The sequence below is a fragment of the Sinohyriopsis cumingii genome, chromosome 12 (assembly GCF_028554795.1).
Source record: "Sinohyriopsis cumingii isolate HCF-2022 chromosome 12, ASM2855479v2, whole genome shotgun sequence".
Classification (NCBI taxonomy): domain Eukaryota; kingdom Metazoa; phylum Mollusca; class Bivalvia; order Unionida; family Unionidae; genus Sinohyriopsis; species Sinohyriopsis cumingii.
This window is the reverse complement of record NC_142972.1, coordinates 126,393,757-126,407,314: the sequence shown is the minus strand read 5'-3', so window position 1 is coordinate 126,407,314 and position 13,558 is coordinate 126,393,757. Positions and strand designations below refer to the sequence as shown.

Below are 13,558 nucleotides of genomic sequence, written 5' to 3'. Positions count from 1 at the left end.
TCTAGATCGATAAAGTTTGTCAGGAATAATCAGTAAGACAAACAAAGATCATGATCTGCAATCACACAATGCACAGGCAGATTAGAGTCTACGTTGTTTACAGTTGGTCCTGACTTCTATGTGAGTAAAAATGATATGTCATAATGATGAAAGATCAATGACAGTAAAGATAACAAGAAGGAAGAAGCAGGAAAGGAAGATGGTTCAGTAAATAGGTATCTAGTATTGTAATCACTTAAAAGGAACCAAAAATATTTGCATAAAAGGCAAATTTTAATTCTAACACAGAAAGGCCCAACATTTGGATCTGCCCATTATAAAATTGGCAGAACTGAATATATGGGTTGCTTAGAGAAGGTAAGGGAAATATGCTGATGGTGCCCTATAAAGTTTTACTTTACAATGAAGCAATGGTTAAACTTAAGCAAAAGAAATATGTTATAATAAAACCACATTTAAACCAATGTAATCAGAATAGTGGGTTGTGACCAGTTATCATGGTTTATCAGTTGTCATGACTATATATATATATATATATATATATATATATATGGTTTAATATAGTGCAGGCAGTGAGGTAATGGGATGCTTTGAATCTCAACTTGATTCATATTTTGTTGTGACTTTAAATCTGAGGTACAAGTTACCCCCCAAAATGGCTGCCACAAATTTAAATTGATTGACCGTAACACCCATGTCACATCTAGGAAGCCAACTATGCTTATGAAAATACTGCATTTTTACCTTAAGTCTGCTGCAAATAAACATGCTTATCTGACGATGTAATCTTGAACCTAAATGTGAAATTCGAATCAAGTGTACTAAATGCAAACTGACTGCTAAGGTCTACAGTTTTGTCTCCCTTTCACCCTATATGGTGACCATTTGGAAACATGTAACTGGAACTTTCTTTGGATGTATACTTATGTCTGGTACCTAGTAATTATGTAATTTATGTTTATTTTGTCATCATTTTCATGTTGCTGATTTAAATAAAAACTATTTACCAAATAATTAACAAATTTGCAGACCATAAGTACTTTTTCGAGGAAATAAATTAATTCTGAATTACGATAACTGGTCATGTGACTTCATTTCTGGTCAGTCATGTGGATAATGTCAAACTTTGTGATGGAAAAAATCTCTGACAAACTCAAAAAATATGGTTTAAACCAAGTTTTTCTCATTTTGATAAAATAATAATGACCTTATTTAAAGAGGGTAACACAATTAGCTAAAAACTAATCTACCTTGAGGCCCTCATACAAAGGAATTCATTTATTTAAGCTGCATCTCTGAAGCCACTGGATATATTGGGTTTGGAAGAAGGAAACAGAGTAGGCATTTCTAATCTCAACTGGAATACTATTCCAGAGCAGAGTTCCAGAGTATTGGAAACTTTTTTTAAATAACTCCTTATTTGGTTTGGGAATTTTATACTGTTTGGTAGACATGGATCACAGGTGGGGAGTATTACCAGGTAGCCTATACTGGAATAGTGATTGTAAATATCCAGGAGCACTATTCTGAGATATCCTGTACATTAATTTGGCTTTTCTCAAACAGATTCGGTCTTTAATAGGTAATATTTTTAACCTACCAGCTAAACTTTCCTTGCTGTCATTCTGGATTGATATTAGCCCAAATGCTCATTTTTGAAGATGTGCCAGCTTGCTATGTTTTTATCATTTGAATTACCCCATACTGTACTACAGTAGTCCAAATAGGGTTGTATGTAACTGTTATAAAATAGTTTCCTGTGCCTTTCAGGGAGAAAATGTCTTATCCTACTGAGAAGCCATAAACTTGAATTGACTTTTTTACTGGTATGTTTGATATGTTCAGTTCATGATAGGTTATTATCTACCAGAACACCAAGTAGCCTATCATGGCAGACTATTTGCAGATTTGTATCCTTCCATGTCAGACAAAGTTCATCACTATCAAGATTTGTCCTTCTTTGCCGTGTTGAGATAAGTAATATTTTAGTTTTACCAGTATTTACCACCATGCCATTACATGTGCACCAGTTTTCCAGTTTGTTAAGTGCATTCTGTAAAGAAATTTCGAGCTCATGCTTTGTGTTTTGGATGTCTGACAATGTTGTGTCATCTGCATAGAGATCTGTAGATGATATTGAGTCTATTAGTAAAAGTGGTAGGTCATTAATAAATAAAATGAATAGTAGTGGACCTAGAATTGAGCCTTGTGGTACTCCATATCTAATTGTTTCAGGTTCAGACAGAACATTATTTATGTAAACATGTTGTGTTCTCTCATTTAAGTACGAAGTAAACCATCTAATTGTTCTTTCATCACACTGGTAGATTTTCAGTTTCTTCAAAAGGATTTCATGATCCACCATGTCAAAAGCTTTCCTGAAATCTACAAATACAGTTCCTATTATTCTACCTTGGTCAAGTGCTTGAAGCCATTATCAGTTAGGGAGATCAAGGCAGTCTCACAGGAATGGTTCTGTCTAAAGCCTGATTGATTAGGGTGTAACAGCAAGTTTTTGGTTAAATATAACATGAATGAGTCATGGACATGTTTTTCAATCAATTTTGACAAGTTTGGTAGTACTGAAATTGGTCAGTAGTTATCAGCATCATCCTTAGAACCAGATTTGTGAATAGGAGTTACTTTTGCAGTTTTCCATATTTTGGGGACAGATGAGGTTGCAATACTTAAATTAATTATGAATGTTATGCTATCAACAATAGCAAAGGCAGAAGATTTAATGAGTCGTGGACCAATCTGATCAAGTCCTGTAGCTTTCTTGGTATCAAGTTCACCGAGACATTTTTTAACAAAGTGTTTTGACACTGGTGGGATAGAGAAACATACCTCCTTTGAGATTTTACTGCTGCAGAACTTTTTCAGTTCATTAAAGTTGTTTTCTATCACTGGCTCTTTTAACTTTGTGGTAATGTTGATGAAAAAATCATTGAAAACATTTGCAATGTCAGTTTCATCAGTGACTATGGTGTCATTTACCAGAAGTGAGTGAATTTTATTTGTATGTTTTTTGTGCGTTCCTCCAGTGAGTTCATTGAAGACTTTCCAAATGGAGTTTGTGTTGCTCTTTTTGTTTTCAAGCAGTGATTGATAATAAGTTTTTTTTAGCTTTTTTGATCATACTTGTTATTTTATTTCTCCATACTTTATATTGTGCATGGTTTTCCATAGCCTTGAATTTGTCTCGTGTTTTCATAGCATCTAGGATTTCAGTAGTAAGCCAATTAGGTTGAATATCAGTCTTTACTCGATGTACTTTCAGTGGTGCATGCTTAGATACTACATCCATAAATAAGTCAGTCCACACCCTCATGGCTTCATCTATGTCATCCAAATTCTGGATCATACTCCATGGAACTTTATATAGGTCATTGAGAAATTGTTCTTCATTAAAAGTTTTGAACGAGCTGTAAGTGATCGTTTTATGTGTATTTTTCTTATTTTTCTTGCATTTAACCTTTCTTGTCAAAAAAGTAGGATAGTGGTCACTAAGACCAACATTCGGTACATTAACACAAGCCACATTGTCTGGTAGGTTAGTATAAATGTCATCAATAAGAGTGCTTGATTTTTCTGTTACCCTTGTAGGCTCATTTACCAGCTGGTCTAGGCCTAATGATTCAATAAATTCCATCCAGTTGTTCCTTATTTGATTATTGAGAAGGTCCTTATTTATATCTCCGAGTATATATGTTTCTTTCTCCTGTGCTAGAACATTTTCTATTTGTTTCAAAAAGTTATCATTCCGAAATGCTTTGGAGGAAGGTGGTCTATAAATGAAACCAGCTAGGAAAGATTTTGCATTATTTTGAAAAATTTCCACCCAGATACTCTCAATTTCATGTGACTCCAAGTCAAGTCGCCTTTTTACATTTACATCTTCCCTAATGTATACAACAAGACCCCCCCCTGCTGTCTCTCTGTCCCTACGAAATGGTTTATTGTAGCCTTGACAGTGAAATAGATCATGATTGTGGTTAGCATTTAATTTGGTTTCAGTGAGTCCTAAAACATGTATATTATTTTCTTTGGAAGACAACATTAACTTAATCTGGTCTATCTTTCCCACTATACCTTGTACATTTAAGTGACCTATGTTAAAACCTTTTGTATTTAGTTTCATATCAATTACATGTATGTCATCATGCAATGGGGTACTCACTGAGATTGTCTCCATACTACTTTTATCATTCTGACATCCTATTTCTATATTTAAATGTTCATATATATTAGCATCTTCAAAGTCACATACAAACCCTGAAAATCCATTTACATTTGCATCTACAATAGTGTCCATTGAATAGTTAGAGTCAAGAGTCCCACTGGGTACATTTAGTTTTTTTGTAAATGAAGCGTTGGCATTCTCCTCTTTGCCAGCTTCCTAATATGCATACACTGATGGACAAAGTCTTTGTTTGTGTCCATATTTATGGCACCTAAAAACAAATCCTGACATCATACAAATTGTGATTTGTCATTTATCAATAAAAATCGCATGATAAATGGTCGTTAGTGTAAACAGATGATGTCACACGTGTAACTGTGAATCACATGCCTGTTTCTTGGTAGTGGCTAATGCTTCCTGTTTGACTTTACCACTTGTAATGTAGTCCAGGGCTGCCTCCACTGTTGCCAGATAAAAACTGTTAAATAAAAAGTCTGGTTATCACAATAAATCTAACTTTTTTTATTATGTTAAGCATTTTGGAAGCTATGCATGTATACATTTTTTATTATATATATATATATATATATAATATATATATATATATATATATATATATATATATATATATATATATATATATATATATATATATATATCAGTGCTCAAAAAATATTTTTTTCGACACAGGCCCCAGGCTGGTGACAAATAAACTCACAAGTCCTGACTGAAATTCCACAATCCCGGACTCCAATTTCCACATGCCCAAAGTTTCCCCTTTTTAATACTGTCACACAACGTTACAATAGCCACGACTCTAATATAGATTCAATAGGGGGTTCTGAAGTTAATGCAAGAGTCATTAGTGTTTATCACCATACTCGGTAGGGACTGGATGATTTTGGTGTTGAAACTTCTCTGCTGGATTCTCTGAGTGAATCCTGGTCAGAATCGAGCTAACACGTGTTGATGTGTTGTTTGCAGTATGTGTAAAGAATTAATAGCCCCCACCCCTCATAGTTTTTATTCTTTTTTCTTGCTGGTGTACTTCACAAAATAAAACTGTCAACCATGAGTTCTGAAATTTATTTTGTTGACCTCTGCTGATAGCTAATTGCTTCCAAAATCAACTTCATAAATGAATTACACTTGAACACTGAAATGATCATACTTTGCGTTCTGTATATGCAGTTAAATCTCACTTCAATGAATCATTGGCGCTGATCACAAGCTTGTCAAAAATAACACATATTTCTTAAACTTTCTCACTCAAGGCAATAATGTAATAACTTTTGTTCTTGTACATGCATGTAGCATCTCTTTCATTTACCTATAATGGATTGTTCCACTTCCTGATCCTACCTATGCAAATTAGCACAATGGGCTCATCCACTGCAGCCTTCAAACATATCTCACTAGCTATTTTCAGCCAGTTAAGTAAGATATGAAATAGGGGTTTATGTCTGCTCTTTTTGCGTTTAAATGCTTCTATTTAAACTGCTCAAGGGATAGTTCTACAAACTCCAATCATGACTGTTTCCTGTTTATACATGCTGCATGTAACAGATATATACTGAAAGTGGTGGGTTCTTTTTGCTTTTTTGTTTTGTTTTGTTTTGGGTTTTTTTGTGTGTGTGAAGATTACTGAAAATTGTGTTTTCTTGAAACACAACTGGGGTGGGTGGGGTGTGAGTACAAAATCATATTTTTAGCATGACACGCCATGCTTCAATTTAATTAAAATCAGAAAACAATTTCACAAAGGAGATTGCGGCTCGTTATACCAGGTATGTCAACGTCTTGAAAATACATTTACACACTTCATTAGCACAATTCAGGGCCCTGAGTGGCCAAGTGGTCTAAAGCACCCACCGTTATGGATCACTGCCATCTCACCTCTGTCTGCATGTGTTTGAGTCTTGGGCTCAGTCAGTGTGGGTACATGAGAAAGCTTGCCAGTAGCTTCTCGTGAGTTGGCGGTTCTATCCGGGGTTTTCCTGGGTTCTTCTTCTACCCTTGATACTGGCCACCATGTATAGCGTCTCTTGTTCCAAAAAATGCCATTAAACCCCATAACAACAACATCATCAGCGTAATCAAAGTGTTCTCAGACAAATTTTTAAAAATTTTTGACATGCCCAACAGGTACATCACTTTGAATACAGAATGAGCCCAATCTAAAATAGAGAAGCCCCAGGCATCAGGCTATCTGCTTTTTGAGCACTGTATGTATATGTATATATATATATATATATATATATATATATATATGAATTTTCTAACAAACCTCAATAGGAATAAAACCTACGTGTTTTAAACAATCTTACTACCTTAAGGACCAGTGAATTTACATTGCACCTTAAATGGCAAATGAACTGTTTTGAAAATTCAAAGAATATGTAATCATTTAAATAAAAATAGAAACCACCATTAATTTAGAGAAATTAATAAAGGCAATAATACCTTTCAGTGTAACTGCAAAAGAAACCGCACTGTATTCAGTCTAATACCTACACATGCCCTAATAAATGTAATAAAAAAAATACTTTTCTGCTTGGAATGAATTTTATATTTATATATATACATACACACACACACAAACATGCATGGATGCACTCACACATACACACACACCAAATGGATGTAGTTCACAGACCTAAACTCATCGTCATCCACGTGCTTGGCAAGGTGAAAATGTTTCATATACATCAGATTGGCAGTCCTGAAATGTAGACAATAAAATTATACCAACAGTCAGATTTAGATGCAATGGTTCAAATCTGCTTCAGGCAAGTTTATGCAGGTGATTAATTCAAAGAAAAAAGTAACATTCACCTATACAAATCATCGGTTTCAATACATAGTACATGAGGGTCGACTGTACAGAAAAACAGTCACATTAAGCAGGTGGTCACAAAATGCTGGCAAAATAGTACATTGCATGGGTAGACTAAAGATTGGTGGTCTCAGGCTGCTGATATATGCAGTTGGTTGCTATATACAGATAGTACTGGATATACCAGGTATGACTGTATGTACTATTTTAGGCCTTCAAATGTACATAATGACTACTAAACATGTATTCCCTTATAACTAGACATTTATTTACTATTCATCACAAAATTTTAAGAAGCATTAAATATTTACAAATATAGCAAAACAAATAAATTCACAAAACTGTAATTCCTTTTTGTAGCAAAACAGTGATCCAGGTTATGTATTACAAATGAGAAAAGTATGAAAACTTAAGACCAAAATATAAATGTTTTGTTTAACATGTGAAGATCTTTTAACAATAAAACAAGTATTCAACAAAATGTGGTGTTTCATATGAACAGTGTTAATATTTTGCCTAACTGGATAAGACAAACTCCTGTATACATGGGTACAAACTTGAGACACAAACACTCTATTTCCATTTTTATTCAAGTATTTTCCTTTCTTTTAATTTTTCAAAGTCCTAATAAGTATATGCAAATACTCTTTTGTAAACTTACCTTTTGGTATCTGGAAATACTCCTTTGTAAGAAAGCAAATTTTTAAGCAAATTATGTTTCTCCAAGAATGTTTGCCCAATCGTATTAACATTAAGACTATAAGATTGCTACCTCCTGAATCCAGAGATATTAAAAAGATGAAAATTCACTTTTCTGTTGGTATCATATGACTAAGGATAATAACTCTTGCTCTTAACCTTCCCTTCCTGTCACCCAGTGACACTAATTTTTAAGCTATGCAAAAGACCAACAAGAATGCTATCATGGTGGGGTGGTTGGGAGTGATTTTAAGTGATGTGAACAAATAAGTATTCTTGAAGAAACATAATTTACTTCAAAATTTTCTTTCTCTTTCAAATACATTCCCACGTATACCTTAGGTATCCTTCTAGGGATTAAAGGGCTAGATTCCCTATGTGAATGATAACCCACTCTCCAAACATGTGACTCTATATATCTGGTTAAATTGTTGTTATAGGGTTTAATGCCATTTTTCAGCACAAGTTTGGCTAAACATGACAGCCAGTATAACTGGTGGAGGAAGAACCGAGGAAAACCCCAGAAAGAACCACTGATCCATGAGATGTATCTGGTTAAGACAATTACTGAATTCCTTTAATTGACAAAATTTCACTGGCAAATTAGTGAGGTAAGGACATAGTACATTTTGCACATGCTAGACACGACTCATGCATATCTTCCCTTGCTTTAAACTTCTTGCATTTATTGTGCATCACCAACATGTTACACTAAAGAAATTCATAAATGTAGCATGCTAATAAGTCACCAAAACAACACCATTTACCACATGAGCAAAAAATAGGCAGTGCACACTAAAATGTCAATGACAACATTAATCTATGGCAGTGGTCTAAATAGTCAAAGTCTGAGAATGTGAAAAATTCATCAAAATATTGGAAAAAATTCAAAAAAATGTATCCCACCAGTAAAGGAATGATTAATACACAATATAAATCCAAATTTCTGGATGGATGGTCGAAAATTAACATCGATATTGGCATGGATTGACAGTTTGTTTGTACAATATCTGGTAGCTGCAAGGGGAGGTAATGGGCAAGAGTTATTGCTATACATAATATATACAGAAAAAAAATCAATTTTCATCATTCTAGTAAGGCTGGATTAGGTATGTAGCATACTTATATCAATAATATTAATGTGATTGGGGAACATATCTGAAGGAGAAAGGTAGAGTTACTGGCTTGGTATCTAGAAAAAAATCTTTTCTAAGAAATTATGCTTACCAGTATCATATCTGGAAATACACTTGTGTAAGTATGGTTGACTTACCAGTTTGGTATCTGGGAGCGGATGATTAGGAAAATCAAAATAGGAAGGAAGTCATCAGTTGTCATCACAAGTTCTGAAAATTGAAATGAAACTATATCAACAATGCTGCCAACCTACAGCTACCATAACTCTTTTCTCCAATAATGCTTGAATAATCTACCTGAATATTAGCCTATAACCTCATCAGCAGAACAATCTAAACAATTAAGCATTAAAAGAATATCAAGTGGAATAAACCACAGCTCCATTTCAAATCTGTAAAGGTATATTATAAAACCACTTTTATTTGTAGGGTGTACATTCTGTAAGGGTATTATAAAACCACTTTTATTTGTAGGGTGTACATTCTATAAGGGTATTATAAAACCACTTTTATTTGTAGGGTGTACATTCTGTAAGGGTATTATATAACCACTTTTATTTGTAGGGTGTACATTTTTGTGATTTTTTCACGGTTGCTTCAGACTATTAGTCAACAATAATATTGTTATCTATAAGAAAACAAGGAACCATTCCCTATCTGTGAAAACAAGGAACCATTCCCTATCTGTGAAAACAAGGAACCATTCCCTATCTGTGAAAACATTAGAACCCCTCACTTATCTGTGAAAACACCAGGACCACTTCCTTATCTGTGAAGACACTTAGACTCCTTTTTATCTGTGAAACCATTAGGACTCCTCCTCTATCTGTGAAGACACTAGACCTTCACCAATCTGTAAAGACACTAGACCTTCACCAATCTGTAAAGACACTAGACCTTCACCAATCTGTAAAGACACTAGACCGTCGCTGCTCTGTGAAGACACTAGTTATTCACCAATCTGTAAAGACACTAGACCTTCACCAATCTGTAAAGACACTAGTCATTCACCAATCTGTGAAGACAGTGAACCCTCCCCTACCTGTGAAGATACTAGGACCCCTCTCCATCTGAGACATCAATAGGACCTCTTTCCTATCTGTGAAGACAATAGCACTCCTCTCCTATCTGTGAAACACTAATGCCCCTCTCCTTCCTGTCAAGACCAGGATCCCCTACTTAGCTGTGAAGACATTAGGCCCCTCCCAAACAATGAATAGACAAGCACCCCTTTCCTATCTGTGAAACACTAATGCCCCTCTCCTTCCTGTCGAGACTAGGATCCCCTACTGAGCTGTGAAGACATTAGGCCCCTCCCAAACAATGAAGACACTAGGACCCCTTCCCCTATCTGTGAACGCACTAGGATTCTTCCACATCTGTGAAGACAATAGGATCCCTCGTGCACTTGTGAAGACTCTAGGACCCCCACTTAGCTGTGAAGACATCAGGACCCCTCTCCTGTCTGTGAAGACACTAGGGACTTCTTTCTCTATCTATAAAGACACTAAGAATCCTTCCCCCATCAGTGAAGACACTAAGAATCCTTCCCCCATCTGTCAAGTCACAAAGAACTCTTCACCCATTTCTGAAGACATAAGGACAGTCTCACCATCAATGAAGTTAAGTATTAATGAAAGAGTTAACTTTTGCACAACCATGAAAAAACAAATTTTTTCAAGCAAAATACGTTTCTTCACAAATACTTAACCAATAATAAATACCTTAGAACTATTAATACCTCGCAACTCCAGCCATCCCATATAAAACTTTAACCTAAAAGGAGCTAAAAGATATCTTTCCATCTTGGTGGCAGTTGGGTAGAGTGATTTCCCCTTGATAAAGGGATTGGTGGCACTACTCATGAATACCTCAGTTACTACTTCCGCTCATGCCAAGTTGGACCAATTGCCACCAGAGGCTACTGTTGCATGTTCTCACCATGAGAGCCCTTACAAAAGCCAGAATCAACGCTGATACAAGTTGGAGGAGTTCTCACTTCACACGGAAAGTATACTCCATCTATATTTCCAACTCACATTTTTACTGTACTTAGGTATTTGCATGGGTAGCCTACATGACTTCACAGATAAGTTCAGGCTGTACTTTTAATCTGTGTTAATGTGCAAATCCCTGAGACCTATAGAAAACTCTTAATATATGTATAATTCCACAATGTCTGGCTACATACAGGTGAGTTTTTGTTGCCAATACTTTTACCTGTATGGATCGTCCTTGAATCTCTCACAGGTAGTATGGTGAATTATTATTTTTTCAACCTGAATGCTTCATAGCTTCATTGAATTTGTCTGCTAATGCTCTTAGGCACAGCTCTGTGCCAACTTTGTGTTCAATAATAAGACACAGGTAGAGAATTATAACTGATTTATATGTTCTGCTCTATTTATCTTACAGATTGGGAAAAGCACAGAAATGCATGACAATGGATTAAGACATGGATAAGCCTATATGCTGACATGTCATCAGTGCTGGGATTTGGGGCAGATAAGGGCGACAAATAAACTTTTCAAAATGCCAGAAATCTACACGATCAGAGACAGCCCAGGCACCTAGGTCACCACAACAAGACTCCTCATTGCTGGCGATACCTTTAGGCCTTGCCTCTTTAGGGTTCCACTCTACAGCTCTTGATAATAAACAACACAAATGAATGAGCAAAACAAAGTATCCTTTCTCTCCACCAATACACAGACTGATCATGTGGCTCAAAACATACCGTATTTTGTCCCAACATTATGATCGGACAACTTCCTCCCTACTAACATGGCATACAGTAACCTGTCCCAACATTATGACTCAGACAACATCCTCCCTACTAACATGGCATACAGTAACCTGTCCCAACATTATGACTCGGACAACATCCTCCCTAATAACATGGCCTATTTCCACTTTGACCAGCCTAGGCCTACTGCATGGGATCTTCAGAGACAATGCCCACAACACAAAAAGTTCCCGGAAATCAAAATGTATAATATATAAAATACTGATGCATAACCTTGACCTTAAAATAAGTAAGCCCTAAAATGGCATGAGCCACACTATCTCATGATAATGTCATAGTAAACCAAATTTTATTTCTTTATCTCACATGGCTTTAAACATAAATGCAGAGATGAAAGTGTGATGGATAGATGGAAGGAAAAAAGGGTGGAAATGGAAAAACTATGCAAAAAAGATAGGGGCATTAGCCCTGACTAACATTTACCCTCATTTTCAGAAGCAGATGGCACAGATGGTTTTGTTAAATCTGACATGACCCTTTTAAGGCAGCAAAGTCTACCAATAGGAGTCGCATACTTGTTTAGCTTTGCCAGTTGTTTTCTGGCCAACGGCAAATTCCTCTCAAACTCGTGCCGGACTCCCAGTTGTTCCAGACTGATGTCGGTGAGATTTCGGGTCATTTTGTTGACCTTGGCATCCTGAGTGGTCACACATGCAGTAATGGCCGAGAACAGTTGATGATGAATGCAGTTCATCATGTACATCTGCAATGAAAATATAAATTCAGGGTGAAGGTCTACTTAGCAAAAATGTGTGAAGAAAAAATAATATTGTGGAGGGTCTTTGAGATTTATGACAAGCGGTCTGCTCCCAGAAGAAAAAACAGAAATACCAACTAAAAAGCTGTGGAAAAGAGAAATAACATTTAATCTTATAATTAAAGACCTCAATGTTGTGAAAAGTAGGTATAGGAAGGAATTAAATGCTGTTTAACCTGTGCTGGATGTAGTTTGTTCTCTAAAATACATTTTAACTCTTCAAACCTACACCCCATTATACCAGAGTCCCCTCAAGACCCAATTTTTTCTTAGTTCTGAATATTTCCTTCCTTAATATGATCATTTTTCCACAGTAAACCCAAATACTGAAACAAGTTTTGATCCCATACTTAAATGTTATGCTTATCTCCCATCAAACTTAAACTCAATTAAAACTTAGAAATATATTTTAGCTGAAAAGTTCCGGGTACACGGTGGAACACATTGCTGTTGTAGGGTGATCTGTGTAACAAAGACCAGAAAAATGACTTTAAGGCAAAATATTAATAGCTAATTGTACGTAAGCTGTTTATGTTTAATTGAATTATCTAATTGTTATTCATGCTATTAATTTATGCTCACAATCTGCAGAACATTGTTTGCTTGTTTTCTTAATTAAATATCCAGGTTTTCTTGTCCTCACTTTTAATACATTGCCAACAGAGATCAAAAAGCAGCATTTTAAGTAAACTTCACTCAGTGACAAATCCTGATGTTTTAGATCTTATACCGAGATTGCAAAGGATTAACTTTATTTGACTATGGCACAAGAAATGGAGTCATTACCACAAGGCATTGTTAAGGAAAGATACAAGAAAAAACAGATAATGTTCCACTTTTTCAAGCTTGGTTCTTTAACTCTGAACATTATGAATTATACAGATTATTTTTACATTGTGGAGTATGATTCATTATTCTAATGGACTTGTAGTAAAGTTATAAAACTATCTCATTCCTCATAGGTTTCTTGTGATGAGGACTGTATTTCTATGTGAAAATTTTTTTTTAATTTATATACTGTGATTTATCAAAGGAACATATACTGTTAAGCAAATTCTTCATTAAATATTTTTAAAATAATAAAACACTTTTACACACACAGACAATAATGCTCTCATAATTACATTCTCTTTCTCATCAC

General features: G+C 35.3%; 1 protein-coding gene across 1 annotated transcript in view; it reads right to left on the bottom strand.

The window, feature by feature from the left end:
* Nucleotides 1-13,558, bottom strand: part of LOC149787417 (ankyrin repeat domain-containing protein 27-like) — a 116,063-nt gene that overhangs the window by 76,967 nt on the left and 25,538 nt on the right. Inside the window, exons 10-13 of the mRNA XM_089978029.1 lie at nucleotides 12,084-12,363; nucleotides 8,992-9,064; nucleotides 6,840-6,905; nucleotides 4,574-4,661 (exon numbers count right to left, since the gene is read on the bottom strand). Of these exons, the coding sequence (XP_089834155.1) occupies nucleotides 4,574-4,661; nucleotides 6,840-6,905; nucleotides 8,992-9,064; nucleotides 12,084-12,363 (507 nt within the window). The remainder of the gene's footprint in view (nucleotides 1-4,573; nucleotides 4,662-6,839; nucleotides 6,906-8,991; nucleotides 9,065-12,083; nucleotides 12,364-13,558) is intronic.